Below are 19,970 nucleotides of genomic sequence, written 5' to 3' on the forward strand. Positions count from 1 at the left end.
GACATCCGGGAGAGCGGCCCTAAAGGCGGCATCGCAGCCCGGAGGCCGATATATTAAGACTCCTGTGAGGCAAAAACAGTGAGTAATGGAAATTCTGAACCGGGCACATTCACAACCTGAGATTTTCAATTCTTTCCATTCAAAGGAAAAGCGGCGTTTCAATGCCATAGCAATTCCACCCCCACGCGCTCCACGATTAAGAGTGGCTATGGTATACTCAGGGGGGAGAGCAAGGTTTAGTATCGCGGTATCCGCATCTTGTAACCAAGTCTCGGTCATAAACAACACATCCGGAGAATCATTGGTAAGCAAATCAAAGATCTCCGCATGGTGCTTGACCAAGGATCTAACATTCAGGTTGTAAATAGTAATAGTGTTCACCCCAGACACGTGAGTCTGCCGAGATGAAACGTCGATAGAACGAATGCAAGAAGGTGCCGGCAGACACCAGCAACAACAAGTACAATGATAAGGACCACATAATGGCGCAACAAGCGGTAAAGGACCAATAGGGAGACGGTCACGAAAGGCTAACAAATCTGCACTACAGTACCTGATAGTAGAGGGCGCCATGGCCTTAGAACAATGGCGATAGAGTTCTGCCGCACCCCGCACTTCCTTAGCGCAGACGGGCAGACTCTGGCTAGACTCAGGCGAGAGTCAGGCGCTACCGCTGCGCGGGCATAGCGAGCATTAAGTAGAGCCTCACCTGCACTGCGGAGCACTAGACCGCTCAGGCGGATGTCGTGCTAAGGAGCAGCAGCCCCAATATGGCGGCCAGGCGCCGGAAGCGGCAAGATAAAGTGAATAACTCCGCTCTACAAGCGGTGGGGGGCACAATTACGGTGCAAGTCAGAAGGCGCTAAGGTAGTGATAAAAACAGGGGCAAATAACTGAAATTGCCAAAATTAAGTAAAAGCGATAAATCTTTAAAATAAACACAGCACAATACGCCAAATGAAGCACCAGCAGCAGCGCGCTATGTAAATCAGGTAAAACCCTTCCCAAGGCCGAGCAACACACCGAGCTCGCCTTAAGTAGAGCCTCACCTGCACTGCGGAGCACTAGACCGCTCAGGCGGATGTCGCGCTGAGGAGCAGCAGCCCCAATATGGCGGCCAGGCGCCAAAAGCGGCAAGATAAAGTGAATAACTCCGCTCTACAAGCGGTGGGGGGCACAATTACGGTGCAAGTCAGAAGGCGCTAAGGTAGTGATAAAAACAGGGGCAAATAACTGAAATTGTCAAAATTAAGTAAAAGCGATAAATCTTTAAAATAAACACAGCACAATACGCCAAATGAAGCGCCAGCAGCAGCGCGCTATGTAAATCAGGTAAAACCCTTCCCACCTGTCACACCTATCACTAAATTTGTCAACTGCAACAGTATCTGGAACAAATAGCATAAGGATATGGATCAGGCACTCAACGAGACTAAGCTGCGAAAATCAATAATTAGCAACTAGCTGGAATGAAGCAGCGCAAGCAAGACCACTTGTAGGCTTCATAAACAGTTGATGCAAGAAGTGTGTGTGAGTGAAATCAAGGTATGAGTTGCATCCATAAATGGGTGGTAAGGGTATACAAAGGATGAAATATTATACCAAAGAGATGGCAATTACGAAGAAAACGAGGGGACTTAGGGCGCACATAGAGACAAGATCTTAGGACCTGGGTGTTCAATATGAGGACACAAGGGAATTGAGCCCAATATGTGCAGAGTAGAACACTTAATGAAAGCTGTGGCTGACCAGCATGTCTAAGGAGGCGGATCGATCAGGTTTAATATTGAGTACCTTTTGGAGTGTTGCTTAGATGTGAAGAATGAGCAAGGATGGTTTTTGCAATTGGTTTGATACTTGCTGGATGAAGTGGGTGTTAAAGTGAATTGTAAGTGATCAGGCAATGAGGAAACCATTTATCATTGGAATATCTTTATGCTACTCTCATTTGTATACAGTTCATTTGTGAATTGGGCTTTAATGGGTTTTTTCATGTTTCATTGTCTGCAATTAAAAAACAAGCATCTGCAATGCAATAGGTTTTGCATTGACACGAGTTTGAGCTATTGGCATTGTAAATGACAATACCTTTTATTTTAGTTTTGGTTTTTAAACCATAAATAAAAGGCATCGTTATTACTTGCCATGGGCAACGAGCTCATGGCAAGTGATAACAAGCCTCTGCATTGCAAAGTGTCTTGCATTTACACGAGTCTGAGCTATTGGTATTGTAAATGAAAAAAACCTTTTATTTATGTTTCGGTTTTTAAAACATAAATAAAAGGCATTGTCATTTACAATGCCAATAGCTTAAACTCTTGCAAATGCAAGGCCTATTACAGAATGTACATCATGCACCTTTGACCTCCCTAAAGGCATCACTGAGTTGCCCCCTTCTGTCTCACATGGTCCTTGAAGAGCTCCCAGTTTGCTAAGAGTTAATCAAGCCGGTGGTCACAACTGCGCATGAGAGACCCTTCCTGCCCTCTGGCAGTAAGAGAAACTCATTAGAGAAAATAGTGCTTGCAGACTAAAGACGACGTACGGTCTAACAACCAAAGTAATAGGGCCAGTCATCATTGGAGGTTACAAATGAAGACAAGGTGGTACTAATGTGGGACTAAGAAGCCTATGACAAACCAGAAGCCAGCATTTACGAAGGACAATGACACAAACTAATGGTAAATATGGGCGGAGAGTGGGCGGGGCTTCAAGTACATACTCCAATACAGCATGGCTCGCAGCGCATGCGCTGCCCAGGCGAGACCTAAAAACCATACCTTTGATTAAGTGATGCTAAGCTTTTTTACTGTCAGCATAGACTTCTCAGTTTGTCATCTCTACAAAAAATAACTACTTCCATCTTCAGGAGAGAAATAACAATATTAGTAAGCAGGTTCTGGATAATAATTTCACCTGAAGGTAGGAATCCTGTAGATTATCCTTGAATCTTCCCGTCGGAATCAGTAAGCAAATAAGCATTTGCAATGCAATAGGTCTTGCATTTGCGAGTGTTTGAGCTATTGGCGTAAATAAGAATGCCTATTGTTTGTGTTTTGAAAACTTGCAAGCTGTGCGTAAACATGCACTATGTAGGTTTTCTGAACAGAAAGAAAATGCATTGTCATATACAATGTCAATAGCTCAAACTGTTGCAAATGCGAGACCTGTTGCATTGCAAATGCTTGTTATGCAAAGGCATGAGGTACCTGACTAACTCACAATTGTAACAGCGTTTTTGTGGAGCTGTCCTGGAGGATTTATGCTGTGTTCCGCAATGATCCAGTCCCAATCATAGCATTCCAGTCAGCCCTTTCATCCTTGTATGCCTTTCTTGCTACTGTAAAAGCAACTGTGAATGTGTATAAAACCTGCAGTTTGAGTCCCAGATATCGGCGCCAGAGGAAGAGAAACGATTGCTCATGGTGTCCGGCCCAAGAATATAGGAGCTGAGCTGATGCTTCCATCTGTTTACAGTTCGCGGCCTTTACAGAAGCTCAAGGAGACAGCAATGTGACCTGGAAACCAAGGGTGACCGTGGGTGCCTGCATGCCCTTGGGGTGAAAGAAAAGCTTTTCAGGCTGCTCACAGTTGTAGTTTACGGAAGGAAAAGCTTTTATATTTACCTTAGAAAACCCCCAGCAGAAAATAGTAGAGTTGAGTATACAAGTCACTTACATTGGCGCGCCTATCCTCGCGCGCCAACAAGATGTTTAGGTTTACAAAGCAGATCGCCCTTCCATTTCGAAGCGACGCTCCTGTAATAACCAGCATCTCTACAAACTTTACTTGGTTGCAAGCCTGTGGACTTCTCCTGTCTCGACGCTAGATGGCGATCTTCCCCGCGCAAAGGGCGGCCATGGCTGCCAGTCTGGAGATGGAAGTTCCCCCTTCCCGGCTCCTTCAAGGGGCACCCCGTCAGCTTTATTCCAATTAATAACTGTGAGATATCGGATATTGAGGGGCCACTATTCACACTCAGCAGCAGGCCGTGCCCGATTAATTTTGTTACTCCAGGGCGTCTCGTGCCCTTATAACTAACGTCTACATTTGCATATCGCTGGCTTAATGTAAATCCGAGATGCTGCTGGCCAACTGACATTAGAAATTATTAATAATAATTGATAGCAAAGGTAATCCAGTTCGAAATATTTTGGGCAATTTCAGTTTGAAAATATGTTATTCCTCTGTGCACCACAGATGTTTGGAGTTTACACAATCTGAAATAAGTCCTCCTAGTGTAAGTTTCAAACATTTTAGGATGGCGCACTAGAGCCATCGCACGGATTACAAAATGTCTAGTGGACATCTCCCAAAAAAATTCCATTTTCCAGGGATGCCTAACGAAATCTCTCAACGCGCTTTTCCACCACGTGTTTTTTTTCTAATTAGGCACCTGCTGTGGACGTCATCGCCTATTCGATTCATTTGCTGCCTTCCAAGTTAACCTTCCCTTGCAGCTTTAACATGAGGGTGTTTTATTAAGCGACTTCTTTAGAACTCATTGTATCAACGTCAGTGTGAGGAAGAGCTGAATTGGCTCTGCCCACAGGCCGCACATACGCATGGAGTCCGACGAGGTGTCAGAGAATAGTGAGCTCCAGCAAAAGTATCTTTAACCAAAACGCTCAATGAATTGCTGCGACAAACTGGTAGCTTCCAAACTCCCGAGTGTAGCAAAGCTACAACATAAGCAAGCACTGAACTGTTTGTCACTATGACGTGTTGGAAAGCTATTTTAAAACAACTGCAATATTCTCAAAACAGTGAAAAACTTACAGTTCGGCGTCCAAAAACGAATCAGAGCGCACCCTCGACCCCTCGCAAAGCCTCACTTAATGGAGAGAAGTAAAAAAAAAACAGTCTTGCAGCACCAACCATCGTGTCACGGGGGTGTCCCGGGCCGGCAGCCAATCACAGCGCGGCCCGGGACAAAGGGGCGGGACTTAAAAAAAGCCCGAGAAACGCCCCCAAATCGCGTTTTCCCCGAGAAAGCGTGATTGACAGCCTCTGTCTCCCAATGGCTAGCCTCCATTTATGGAGCTAGCCAATGAGAGACAGAGGCGGGTCATCGATCCGACATACAACTCAAGAGGTTTTTTAGCGCATGCGCACTACGTGCGCACTTGCAGGCAAAACCTAAAAATCGAGTCCAGTGATTTGGAGAAAAGTAGTGAGATCCGGGATTGAGTTTACCTCCTTCATTGTCAAATTGTTTTTTTGCATTTGAAGTGGTAGCAGCAAGAGCACTTCCCTTTCTATTGCCTTACCTTCTCAGTGTTAAATAGGTATTATTCAGCCCTGGCAGCAAAAGTGTTTAAGTATCACGGTTATGGCACAAGCTAATTTTGTTTTCCAAGTGTCAAACGTTAGAAAGTGGGAAGAATGCACTAATGCCGAATTTAACCATATTTTTCAGGAATACAGAAAAAAACTTTTTGATTTGCTCTTGTCAGACTATAATCCCTCTTTTCCCCCTTGACTGTTTGACTAAAGCAAACCTGCCAGCAGTCAGCCTCAGAACACCAAACCCGAGACAGGGAGTTTCTAATCGCCACTTTTGGCCATAATCGGTGCATCAGTTAGGGCAGAGTTATGGGGAGTGTGTACAGATGCTAAGACGTTTTAGTAGACTGCACAGAAAACCTTTGTTACAAATGAGCAGCTGTGCATCTCGCTGTTAAAGTGAATTCCTATGGTGTGGGTAAAGAGGAACATATGACTTGTAAGGAGGGGGCGGAGTTTCGATGCTGTATGTATTGATGGGGTTTAGTTACAGGAACCACAAAGCCACCCAATGCTAAATAGTTGGTAATTAGATGATGCTGCAGAGGTTCAGTGTGTGGTAAGAGTTGCGATTTTGGTGTCATCTCTCACAAAGAGAAGCCATACTAAGAGAGGGTATAGCCATGGAAGGTGGTGTGTAGCAGAAGAGGATTGGTGAAAAAAGAGCCTTCTTCACAAAGAAAGGTTTTGGTCTTAAAGTATTCCCAAGACTCTAAAACCAGGAATGTGGCCTGGTTTGTGGGTGGTTCAACTTGGATTAAGTTAGTTTTATAGCTACATTACCTGGCTTAAAACCGTTTTAAGATAGTCAGACCTGATGTACAAAGTTTTCCATGATCTACTGTAGTCTTAAAAAGTTCTTACATCTGGGAAAAAGGAACACCGTTGTAAATCATGCCCTATCTATACTTGCATAAGATGATGAATTTGGGTTCTCAGGAAACCTTTTGTTAATTTTGGTAGCCTAAGTAAAAATGATGTTACATGGAACTTTTTCTTATGGGTCATGCATGTGTTTTTGTTGCGGGGAAATAGGTTTAAATCAACATTAATTGAGGAACTTTGCTCTTCTGTGAATTTGGTAAAGCTCTGTCTACATGGTGGATCTTTTTCCTTAACATTTCTACATCTTATTCGTTCAATCAATGATCCGGAGCATCCCCTGAGTTTAGAAGAACTGAATGTCGTAGAACAAGTTCGGGTCAAAGTAAGTGGGATTTTATTTTTATTTTTTCCTCAGTCTCTTCAGACTTTTACATGTTTTCCTGAACTGCATAGTTATCCAGAGAAGTTCTTTGCCTCTACTTCGCTTTATCCTATCCTGTTTTCCCCAAAATATTTGTAAACAAGGAAGATGGAGATCAAAGCTATTGGGTTCGTTTTTTTTGTGGTTTTTTTTGGGGGGTGGAGGGGTTATTTTTTGTTGTAACCTCCATTTTCGATACTTAGGGGTCGATTAGGATGGTGGACGGACTTTGTCCGTCCACCATCCTGTTGTGGCAAGGGCCCGTCCGCCATAATGGAGGAGGTCCCGTGCGTCGTATTAGGGTGCATCCCGCATTTTTAACATTGCGGCGGGCGGTGCTTTCAGCACCGCCCGCCGCAATGCTAAAAATGCATGTTGTGCGTTTCAAAGCACAACATGACAGGCACCGTGCGGTGCCTGCCATGTTGTACTTGGAAACGCAGGGGGGTACGTACCCCCAATGTGCACCCCCCCTTCACCCTGGGGGCCCGCAACGGGCCACCAAAGCAAAGACCGTATGCCCCGCCACGGAAAGGCATTCCTCAAAGGCCATCCTAATATGGCTGGCGGTGTCTGATAGACACCGCCACCATATTAGACCTTTTCCGCCACGGTCGCAAGGCGACCGCAGCGGAAAAGCGGCGGACGGTCTTCCCGTCCGCCGCGGATCCCCCAGCCATCCTAATGTGGCGGTGGGTCATTTCACTGAGGATGGCGGACGGATTGCCCCCGCTGGGCCGGCGGTGGGTGCCGCCAGCCCGGCGGGGGCAATCCGTCTGCCATCCTAATCGACCCCAATGTGTGGAAAGTTTACATAGACCATTTTCTGCTTACTGATATAATCTCCATATAAAGCAGAACAATGTTGCAACCTCGTTCAGAATCAACACTTCTTCTGAAATCATTATTACCTTTACACTCATTGATTTCCCTGACTGATTAGAATTTTTTGTTTTACTATTTGGGAGTGTCTTAAGTGCACTGTGAGAGCTGAATTGCTGATCATCATGTGCTTCGTTTGCGATGTATGCAATCCTCAATAAAATAGTCTTAAGTAAAATTTTATTTTGATGAATTCTATTAACAATCAATTTACATAGACCTCCTAATAGGGTCAATCTTTGTATCTAAAGGTGGCATTCTGTTTTAGTTCTTCTGTGCTAATAGGCAGTCCTGACACATTGAATAATGCTTTTAATGTTCATTCGATTTCTAGGCAATTGAAAATACACTCTTAAAGTGTAAGTCTCATACTCCCTCTGTTCCCTAAATATAGGTTTGTCCCATGTCTTTTCTGGTAAACATGATCAGCTTGGCAGCTGGCTTATGACATGTATGTTTTAAAACCAAGGCAGCAGCACAGGGCTCTGTGGAGGTTGCCTCGTTAATATTAATAATATCGACATCCCCTGCAGGATATTCGGACCGCAGTGTGCCTTCACAACTACCTGACTTCTACTGCACCCTCTGTCTGTGAGGGGTCTTGTCCCACTGCTCTACCTTACTGTCTTCATCTCTCAAGAACCCACCTCACGTTGGGAGAAATGTAGGAGACCCAACAAGCATCTATCCTTTATCTTGGCGAGGTGAAGTGGCTGACTGTGTTCGTCCACTTCCCTTCCATTCCTGCCCCTTATCCATCATAACACTTCCTCTATTATTTTTTAAGAACTATTTTCGCTAGTTAGAGCCCAAGACTGCAATGTTACATTGAGAATGTAATATGTGGTTTAGATAACGATCTGTATACAGTCTCTCACCTTCACCAAACAGATTGTTTGTTTATTTCTGGGCCAAAACAACAACACAAGAAGGATTTCTGTTAAGTTAAATAGACTGAAAGTAGACGTGGAGGTATCCGCACTGCCCCTTCCGGTTCTGGTCTCCCGTCATGTCTACATCTTGTTCTACTACGCTCTTCACTTACACCACTCTGTCCTCTTTTTCTCTGAGTAAGTGATTAAAAACGAGATAAACCTGAATGATACTCATTGATAAGGTAAATAGCTATCCTTTATGAATAAGGCACCTATGCCCACCCCCATTCCTTCTCATTTATCTGTTGCTGCCCTCTTCCACCAGTCTGCTACAAGTGTGTATTGACCGGGAGACCAGAAGTATTTCTAGCATCTGTGGTTTTCTATTATATTTATCCCTTCCTACCTTCTTGCTTATCTCTGTGCTTTGTCTCCCAACACTTCTCTTCTCCTGTCCTTCTCTCCATTCCAGAGTGAAGGCGTAGAGCTGAAGGTGCCAGAGTTGATGTGTTGGAATGACAGTCGTCAACATTGCAAAAAAAAAAAGCAGAATGTGAGGCAAAATTTCCACCGACCTCTCATTACACTGGATTTTTCTTTACCAGTTAACATGCCTACTTAGACCACCCAAGGTTGAGCTGATCAAGACAGACGAGGCATTTGGAGGCAGGTCACAGAGATCCAGGGAGTGAGGCTTTGGAATGCATTACCAATATATATTTTGCTTATTTCTCTTAGTGGAGCACAGCAAAAGAGGATGCATTTTCTCTGTTGAATTGAGAGACACGCTACCTTATCATGCAGGAAACCATCAGTATATAAACACTTCTTTGTCTCCAAATAATGTGCCGGGAGGGAGGAAGGGAATGTCAGATGGAATATGCCTTTCAAATTCATAAAAACTGAGATCAGATCAATCTTAACCACATAATGGGTTGCAACTCCTTGTGCCTCTCTACTTAAATAAAGTGTGTTCTTGGCCTTCATTGTGAGGTTCCTATATTAGCTGGTGAATGATAATCTTGTTGAAAAGAATGAGAGAGAGAGTTCATGTTTTAGATGTGTCCCAGTAGCTGAACTGATTAGAGTATCCATAGCGCAAATGCTGAACAGAACTACCTAAGTATCTTTGAGTGGAGAAGTGTGGCTCAATGGTTCGAGCGGCAGACCCTGATGCAGAGGTCTGGCCCGGGACCCGGGTTCGATTCCCGCCTCGGTGGGTCTTGGGCTCAATTTCCCCGGAGCTGATAATTCTTGCCTTGGTGCCTATTCTAATCATGGGTCCCACTCTGCGACTCTGGGCAATAGCTTGCTTAATCTCCACAACGGCCCCAACAGCGCTGGGATGCCTGGCTTCACCTTGGGGGTGCCCAGGAGTGGGCACTTCACAGGGAAAGGCCAGGAAGGGTTCCACAGCGGTATGTGTACAGCGCCTTGAGACCCCTTCGGGGGTGATTCGTGCGCTATATAAGCACTACATTTAGATTTTATTTTATTTTTTTAGCCCTGACTGCATTACCAGTGTTTCATAAAAAAATAAAATGAAATCCTTGCAGGTCACCAAAACTTACCAAACTCTTTGGGGCCGTCACAGCTTCTCCACCTCTCCCTGGCACCCAGGAGGGTAGCTCCTCAGATTTGTGTTTTTTACCCATATGTTTAGGGAACTTCTTTATTTCAACAACCACACATCCATGTTAAGAATCTTTTGTTGGTGTTTTAGTCTTAAATGTTGATCTCTTGTGGCGAACATCTCTGCTTATCTTTACCTCTCTGGCAGGTGACTGACGATGAAAATTCGGTATCGGTGGCTTTTACTCCCACCATCCCTCACTGCAGCATGGCGACATTAATAGGTCTGTCCATTAAAGTGAAACTTTTGAGATCGCTCCCAGAGAGGTTCAAGGTGAGTTTTTTTAAAAACACATTAATTGACTGTTGAGTATGCGTGATGATATAAATTGTATGGCTCACTGGCATCTTTTATTGTAATGAACTTGCTGGTCTCCCTGTTGCAGGACAGGTTATACGGAGAACTGTCACTGTCTTCCATTGGTATGGCATTGCAGTGCTTTCGTTAATATGGTGCAACTACCCAATAATTCGCATTGTATATAACTGGGTGCTTGACTTGACATTCTCGAGCAAGGGGGACATGTCTGGTTAGTGCCTTCAGGGTCCCCTACGCATGTAGAGTACAGAGTGCTTCTGCAGAAACACTGACCACATGATTACCATCACAGTGTCTGTATTTTTGAAGGCGCAACCAGGCTTGATTTAGAAGGGGACAAGGCCACACCTAGTGGATGGTATAGTCTGGAATGGACACCCGTGTCAGAACGGGTTTGCTGATGGTGTTTCCTAAGTCATCGTATGCCCCCTCACGAAAGGCAATAGGAGTGAAGGCGGCACTCGCCATTTGCTCTCTTTCAGATGGTGCAGAGTTTGTGTGCGTCTCTTGTGCATTTTTGTTGGTGCATCTGTAATGTAGCACAGAAGAAGTTGCTAAGCCATTCCCTCATTTCCAAATGGCATATCCCCCCTATTTATGATGAAAAATTGCCAATTTATATTGAACTGGCCAAAAATGTGCACTTGTGTTCAGTGTTTTCTAGAAGGTGGTGATCAAAGCGTCTGTGATCACTTGCGTAATACGGATGTGCCCTACACAATGGGGGACCAAACTCAGTTTTCTTGTTGAGAGCACTTATGTACCGAGGCCCTTTGTGTCTCAAAGGACATAGTTGGTGGGAGATTTTAAGTTCCCATGGCTGCTGCTCGTTTTTGATTGTGGTATCAATTATGCACATGCCCATTTTTATGGCTTCTTGACTTTGTTGGGATATTAGTTATTAACTCCTTAGCTTCTGGGCCTCCACCCGCCCCCCACCTCTGCCCCCATGCTAAGCCCTTTTTTGGCTGTTTACAATGGTTCAGGCTTAGGGCTCTAGTATCCATCTTATCCACCAGTTGAAGACAATGCTTTAGCTGTAGTAGTCGAAGAGCAGCAGCAGTGCTAGATTTGCAATTGCCTACTCTGGCAACTAAAGCTAGTTTCATGGCAGTAATTATTTAGTCTGGCCCGGCTTCATCTGAGGCAATACTACTGTTTAATGTACTTTCTGAGGGCCACTCGGCCTAAGCCTTACTTGGCCCTTCTCGTCAGCCAACCTTTGAGCAGGTGGCACAAACAAGCCCTTGGAGATCCTAACATTTTTGATTAAACACCTTACACCTAAAAACTTTTGGTTCAGGCATCCCAGCATTCACCTTCTCAGTCAGTGCTACAGCAAACTCTGCCTTTTCGGGGCAGCAGGTGTGGTGAAGGCTAAGGCTGTTTACTCTAGCAGGTATAGCAGTTCTTCTGCTCTACTCTTCCCCTTACTGCAGCTGTTCCCAAACAGCTTTGATTTACTCTCCCAAGTCCATGATCAGCGGGATGGGGGCAGGATATGGCATTAAAGGTCAAACTGATAGGTTTTTACAAATTGTTCAAAGGGACTGCCATTGAACAAGTGCTGAACTTTGATAGAGGTGAGGGGGCAATACTCCTGCTACTTTCTTGGGCTGATGAAGGATGGAGGCCTTTGGCGTATGCGGGACCAACTAGACACTACCAGGGAGACCCCTAGGCCATCGCTCGGTTAGAAACCATATGCGCAGATATACAAAGAAAAAAATAGAGATGGAACTGCTACAGAACCGTACATTCCACCAGGGGCTACATAGCGAAGGAGCTAAGGCAGGTAGATTACTATCCTGGCTATTAAGATTATCCTGGCTATTATGATTACAACCTGGCTATTAAGAAGGGAAAATACACCAGCATGCATTACAGCCATTGGAGGCAATAATGACATGATTGAAGATAGACAGGAGAGAATAAACAATACCTTCCATGCATACAGTCAGCGATTTTATACAAATCCACAACCTATAAACCCAGAGACTACATATCTAAACTGGAGGTAGAGGGTCTGCACAGATTGTCGCAAGAGCAGAGAATGCAGTTAAAGGAGCAGCTTACTATAGATTAACTCAAAGAAACCATGAAAGAACTGAACGCCAATGAAACCCTGGGGCCAGACGGGCTGCCAGTGGAATAGTAACGTATATACAGTTATCAGCTTGCTGAAAAAATAAACTACTACAGATGCATCAGGAAGTGATGGAAAGGGGCTCTTTCCCATGCTCTGTTAATGAGGCTGAGATGGTAGTCTTCCTAAAACCAGGAAACGATCCACTAGATTGAAAAGCGTATCAACCGCTTTTGCGGCTATATACCATTAAAAAAATATTGGATAAAACTCTGGCCTGATGACTACAACATGTAATAGGCACACTACTTTGGCAACGACCAATGCGGTTTTATACCAGATAGGCGCGCGTCACTTAACCTTCAAAGACTAAGTCATGTTTTTTGATGAAATACAAGATGAGTGAGCCCATGGCCTTTGTGTCCCAGGATGTAGAAAAAGCATTTGGCACACTGTCCTGACATTAAATTCTTGCAACACTAAGCCATACATGTTGGCCCAGCGTTCATAGCCATGTCGGAGCTACTTGTACACTAACCCTGTCGCCAAAGTGAAAACAAATTGGTTCATATTGGCGGAATAAGAGTTGAAGCACAGCATGCAGTAGGGATGCCTGCTTTACCCTCTTCTCAACGTGTTGGTGGCCAAACCACTGGCCTGTCTGCTCAGGATCTCTGACAGACTGGGACATTGAAGTGGGAACTGTGAAACACTTATTATCCTTATACACAGACAGTCTGCTTGTGTAGCTGTGTAACCCTGTGGATCTTTTGCCATGCCTACTTGCTATAATGGACGACTTTGGTCGACAGTCAGGACTGCGCATCAACACACAGAAGTGGTTGTATCCAATAGCTGGTCTCTTAACGATACCTAGAGAACTGTTCTCTCCCTTGGACATTCCGTGGGAAACAGCCATTCGGATATCTGGGGGTTGTCGCTACCTCAGAGTGCACCTGGCACGAACTGAACACACATAGGCTGATCCAAGGTGCAATGAAATTCTGGACTTCACTCCCCTTGTCATTGGCTGGGCGCATTGGAGTCTCAAATTATTATTACCTCTGTTTTTCCACCTTTTTAGGTCGGGCATTCAAGACATCTTGTATATACTTTAGTATATACTTGTATGTGTATGTACTTTGTGGCCTCTGGAGATCAGCCCTAGGACTTGTCTGCTTCCGCTTAGGGACTTTTTTTTCTGGTCAACTGCCTCTATTTAACTGTCTTGATAGAAAATGACCAGAAGAGGTCAGTAGAATATCAGATTTGCGTTCTGCTCAGGGACTTTTTTTTTTCTGGCAACTGCCTCTATTTAACTTTATTGATAGAAACCGACCAGCAGAGGTCAGTAAAATACCAGAATCACTTTAGCATTCTCTAGATTCCAGTCCATAGAAATTCTCTTCCACGAGCACCTGTTGACAATATTGTTTTCAAATCTTGTATTTTCAGTGATATGACCACTGAATGCCCTGATTTTATATTAAAAACAGAGCTTTGGACTATACCATTTCCAGCTTAAAGGCAATATTTCTCTCCATGTATTCCCACACCTGGTGTGTCACGCAGTTTGGTGCTTACTCTCCCTCCATGTTAAAGAACAGTAGATGTTTCAGCACCCAGGCTAATGTGCTCCATAGCTAAATACATATAAGCTCCCAAAGGCGAGACCAATTGCATTGCAAGTGCTTGTTTAATGCAGCCTCTAGACGTTACCCCAAAAATACATTGAGGTTCCACTACCTTATAAACACAATTATAGGGGGCAAGAAAAGGCGCAGGATAAAATGGACACACGAGTATACACGTACGAGGAGAGGGAATACAGTTTCCAGGGGTGGAGGCATATTACCTGGCCCGGCAGCAGCAATTTGCTTCTGGCTGCCAGCACCAATGGGAGGCTTTTGCAGGGCTGCGCTGGGAGACAGCACCTTATGTTGCCGTATGCCCTGAACGAGGTACACCTATATTACGGGGCACGGCACCTCTATGGCAGACATGCTACAGGTGATGGGGCAACCACATGCTGCAGAACCATCGTGAAGGTGGATGCTGGAATTTGTCCTTCTGGACTGCAACATGGACAATGTCTGAATGGAATAGGGGAGGTTGCCTCATACTTGCAGACATGTGGGAGACCAAAGCAATAACCTCATTCAAAACTGCCATGGCACATTTTAGGAGTCTCATGAGCGATACTATATAACGCCATGAAAGGTGTGATGTGCAAGCTTTGGGGGTGGGGTACTCTGATGGACCTGACATGATCTGCCACACTGGACCTAGTGATCCAGGCAGACTGCAGAATCATCACACAGCTATTTGCAGCCATCTAATAAATCACACACAAACACCTCTGCACTCACATGTGAACTGGGATGCAGACAGCAACCCAGCCTTTTCGGACAGGCAATTGAGAAAACTCTACTGCTGATAAAAGAAGTAGTGAGCAATGCTAGATTTTGCTTACTCCATTTCCACTATGTGCACTGCACATACATGACACCTGCAGCGTTGCACCACTTAAACCCTGACGTTTCAAGCCGATGCCCCAATTGTGGTGCATAGGAAGCTACATATCATCACCAGAGTGTCCTAAAATTGTTGAGTATTCTGGGGAGGTGGAACATTGACGCTTGAAACATATGTCATTAACTGTACCGCTGACCCCACTAGCGTGCCTACAAGGTACTGATGTCATAATTGCCCAGACAGGGCCACAACAGTGTACCAAGAACTCATGAACCTGGGCATTTGCCCTCTCATTCAGTTGCCACGTCTGGAGGATCTGCTGCCTCAGCAACATGGGGAGGTTCCCACACCCTCCTTTCTATGCAGGACATCTCCATCTTCATGCGTCCACGTTAAGAAGCGACGGTTGACTTCTTTTGACTTGCAACCTGACATGGCCTTTTTAATTCTTGCAGCCAGATGCCAGTCCATGAAATCCGTCTACGCTGCATTATGGGCAATGTTTGTGGCCTGGTGTGGGGTCCAACACCTCGGCCCTCTGCAGACCAAACTTTGTATTGTTACTCCCTATGGCTTCTGACAATCAAGACCGTCTTTATCACCATCACTTCTGTGTGACACATGCACCCTCTGCTACATACACCAATTTTTTTTTCCACTGGACAAATTGATGCTGAGGACTCAGTATGCCTTCATACCAGGTCAGTCAGTTGATCACCCTGACAACATTTTTCACTCCATCATACCTCTCGAAAGAAGATGCGAGGCTCCATCAGCTTGGCCATAATTGTGCTTCACGTTTCTACCATCACTGTGCAATAGGTAATCATGTGAGCAATCGGTTGTGGGGTTCAGTGAAGCCATGAAAGGCAAGGCAGTTTCCAGATGTTTAGTGTACTGAATTAACACCTTCAGCGCTACCGCGTTTACCTGCCCTGCGCTGAAAGAGGAGCAAATGGCTTGTTTGTGACAAAGCCAGCTCGTCATGAGCGCAGGGCAGGTAACGCCCATGACGAGCTGGCTTTGTCATTAGCGTCGAAGTGGTTAAAATCTGCTACACGCTAGCTAAAAACAAAATGAAGGCCTGCAGGCTCATTCCGCCAGGGCCATTACGGCTGCATTTGCAAAGGGAATACTCGTTCAGGAAGTCTGCCAAGCTGTGGCATGGGCTCCAGTGCACACTTTCATGAAAGACTAATGCTTTGACCATTTTTTCTGCTTGTCCTGCCAGGCTTCCTAATTTGAGTCAGTTCTCTAGACCCTCCCCCTTTTGAGATAATGTTGTGGTGTCTGTTTTAAAGGCAAGGTGCCTTTGGTTAGAAGTATGCATCAATAGAACACGTTACTTAGGGTATTAACCAGAAAGAGCATTAAGAAAGAAAAGTTAACTTGTTTCCCTTTCCACCCGAAGGCTTACAGATGAAAATGCCACACCTACTTTTGTTAGGAAAATTTAGAAATGTTGGTGTTTGCCAACTATTATAGTACATTCAATAATTTCTAGAACTAGTAAGACCAAGTTACTAAGGAAGGAAGTAGCCTTTGTCTGATCAATAAAGCAGATCAAGTATTTTGTGTTTTTAAGGAATGCTTTTTCTAGTGCCTCATTGTTGCAACTTCCCATCCCATCGTGGGGTGGACATTCATTGGTGAGACAGATGTATCTTGTGCAGTGTGAGGTGTTTTGTCTCCGTGATATACAAAGACTGCCCAGGTGTATGCAATAGCTTATTTTTCCAAGAACGTTTCACCAACAGAGTGGAATTAAACCATTACAGATATGGAACTTTTGGCCCACAAGATCTTTCGAAGAATAAAGGGAGGATTTGTTAGGGTAAAACACGCTATAGAGGTACAAACAGATAAATGATATTTATAATTTTTGAAGGCAACCCAAGCACTTATTCCTAGGCAACTCAGATGTACTCCGTTTCTCTCTTAATATGATTTTGTACTAAATTATATACCGTGATTGTACATCAGGTGACCAAAGATCCACCATTAATTTCACCCCAAAAGGGGATGACTGCTCATTCCATTGCTTGGAATAATATAGATTTTTTTCTGACTTAGGAACATGCAGAAAGTCAGTCTGTAGATGAGGCAAGCTTTTTAAAGAAAACAAGCGATTAGACATGAAAACGAATGCTTGGGATATCACGAAAGGGCTGGGTATTAGATCATTTAAGACAACGGGCTATGGATTGTCTACAGGAGATTTGGTTCTGAGATGGCTGGGCATCTTAAAATTGCTAAGACTTTGTCAGCATTAAACATATGTTTGTTGGCCGGAATAATTTTCTGATATTAATCGTTCTGTACTAACATTTTCAATCTGTGCCCAAATCAAAAGATAACTTGGTAAGCCTTTAGTTTTTTTTTTAGACCCTTGTGTTTCTCCTAGATCCTGACATATTGGTGTCTATGTTTTTAACTTGCTCTACAGTCCATGGTTGTACAGTAATTTTAGTGGTTGTCGATCATTTGAATAAGATGGAGCATTTTATTTATTTTCTTCGTTGATGTAAATCCAAGTAGTTGGCACAGTTTCTTTTCACTACATATTTGTTTGCATGGTGTTCCACAGGTACTAATTACTAATCGAGCGGATCAGTTTATTTTAAGAGTCTGGTATGCTTTATGTAAGGAAGTAGACAAGAAAGTTCACCTGACCACTGGTTAATATCTTGAAACAAACTGACCTGCGGAAAGATTGAATAAAAACTATGTGGTTGGCAGAGTTAACCGACAACCCAGAGCTTACATATTCTATTAACCTTTCTTTTGTACTTGGGTCATGATTCCTCTGATATTTCCTCTCAATCATTTTGTCTATATTTGTTCAATCTGTGCAAGAATATTTAGCCAAGTTAATTGGCATTCAGAAATATGAATAATAATTAGCTTTGGAAAAAATGAAGAGGCATATACATTTTATGCAGATCATTGGAGAATATCTGCCTCTCGGTGTGGTGTAAGTGAGTTGGTTTTGTTGCTTGCGAAAAAATTTGCACTTGAAAAAATCCTGTAGATTTTAACCCAAGCTTGTGGGCTCATTTGTGATCTAACCAAATGTGAATCCAGTTGCTGTTAAATTCAAGGTGCCTCAATTTATGAATATCCACTCGGTTTTTCATATTTTTGTTAAAACCTTGCTCTGCAAAGGCCTGTCTTACTTCACATCGTATGCTAGTGAAATTGAATTCAGTAAGTGAATATGCGGTAACAGAATTGTGGATGGAAAAATTATAAGAGACGGCGGTTCGAGCCTGTTGATTTCTTGTAGTCTGGAAGATCAGTGGCCATCACAGAGTTCTTGTGCCATCGTGGATTGTAGTGTCTTGCTAATGGAGAACATGCTGTGCTGCAGCACAATAGCTGGGAACTACAATTCCCAGCAGGCAGGACTCTTGGATTATCCAGAGAGACATCAGTCATCTTAAGTTATTGGGTATTGCTTCCTATTTAATTGACCGCATAGACAATAACGCTGCAATGTTGCTGCAGCCACGATTTACTGCTTGGATGTTGAGTCCCATTTACTAGAATCTCGTTTTCTATTGAGGAGAGTTTGTAACTATGACTATTGGATCACAGAGAAGTATCCTGAAATCATATTGTTGATAAATAAAAATTTGAACTTTAAATGTAAATGTGTGTATATTTGTAAAGCGCACTGCCGCCCCATCTCGGGGCATCCTGGCGCTGTATACCGCTGTGGAACCCTTCCTGGCTTTCCCTGTGAGATGCCCCCTCCAGGGCACCCCCAAGGTGAAACCAGGCATCCCAGCGCTGTTGGGGCCGTTGTGGGGATTAAGAGAGCTATTGCCCAGAGTTGCAGAGTGGGACCCATGATTAGAGTAGGCACCGAGGCGAGAATTATCGAGTCCGCGGACTTTGAGCCCAAGACCCTGCCGCGTTGGGAATTGAACCCTGGTCCCGGGCCTGAGTTCTGCTTCAGGGTCTGCCGCTTCCAACCAGTGAACCACACTTCTCCACTCCATTAACTAATTTCAACGTGTTGAAACTGGGATTTAATTTACTATGGCGTAAAGAAAACATGTTAAGCCGTATTGTTGATGAAAACAAACTTTGAACTTGAACTAACACAAGGAGTATGGTGAATATTTTACATTTGTGGTGTTGGTGGAAATAAACTTTATCTAGAACTTCTCGTAGCTCATTGTGTGTATATATATCATCACAAATACGACGCATAAATTAAGAGAGTTTCAATAAGATATTAGTTATCTTTGATACAGAATTCAAGTAGACTATAGTTTTTCACAGCAAGAGTATGTGGTGACGACATGTGGTAGTTCTATAAGCATTGAAATGCGTGTTGATTTTGACTTGCTTATTGTTTGTATGTTCATTCTTCAGCATTTACCACACACCATACTAAAACTGTTTTTCTTCCTGCACCCGCCCCTATGCTCTGCATCCCCAGTTGTCATCCTTCAAACACCTTACTCTGACTAAATCCCTCAAAGTGTCCTACTGTGAAGATGATTGACACAATTCTCAAAGTTAGATTTGGTTGTAAGCATAGGTTTTGTTACCAAATGTACCGGAGTTACGCCTGACAGGATTAAACACATCTACGTGTGCGCAGATCTCTGCCACAATTGTTTATTCCACTCAGGAAGTGGGAAAATGTGTGTTCTAAGGTATGGTTACACTTCATAAGTCTAAACACCCACAAGCTTACTTTTGTGAGCAATCACAAACTCCTCTTAATACCCTTCCTGGAGACCGTAGGATTTGTACTCCAACTGCTGGTGTTAATGCCTTTCTACAATGGGAATGAAGCTCCCCTAAGGTTGATGGGAGTGTAGAAGAGCGGCTTTCCCCATCATGAAAAATATTTTCCATGGGTTATGTACTTTAGGGTGGTTCCCTCTGGTTCCCTTTTTAGCTCTGTTATGTTTTTTATGCACTTCCTTGTCAAATGCGCCAGGACGCTCCTTAGCTGGAGTAGCTGTGTGCACAACAAAAAGCAATAACATAACATGGGGAACAAAAACGTGTTGTCGCAGACGCTCTAATTTCCACTGTGCAGAGTTCTCCACCATAGAACACTTACAGTGGGAATAAGCTTCTGGTGGGAATATGGTATGATCTTCTGAAAAGCACGCCTGGAAACCTGCGCCTGGTGCAGCTTAACAT

The 19,970-nt window shown here is 44.0% G+C and overlaps 1 protein-coding gene across 1 annotated transcript in view; it reads left to right on the top strand.

The window, feature by feature from the left end:
* Positions 1–19,970, top strand: part of CIAO2B (cytosolic iron-sulfur assembly component 2B) — a 72,034-nt gene that overhangs the window by 16,906 nt on the left and 35,158 nt on the right. The window contains exons 2-3 of the mRNA XM_078647132.1: positions 6,414–6,493; positions 10,070–10,195. Coding sequence (XP_078503258.1) covers positions 6,414–6,493; positions 10,070–10,195 — 206 coding nt within the window. The remainder of the gene's footprint in view (positions 1–6,413; positions 6,494–10,069; positions 10,196–19,970) is intronic.

This window comes from Lissotriton helveticus, chromosome 6, assembly GCF_964261635.1.
Source record: "Lissotriton helveticus chromosome 6, aLisHel1.1, whole genome shotgun sequence".
In the NCBI taxonomy this organism is placed as follows: Eukaryota; Metazoa; Chordata; class Amphibia; order Caudata; family Salamandridae; genus Lissotriton; species Lissotriton helveticus.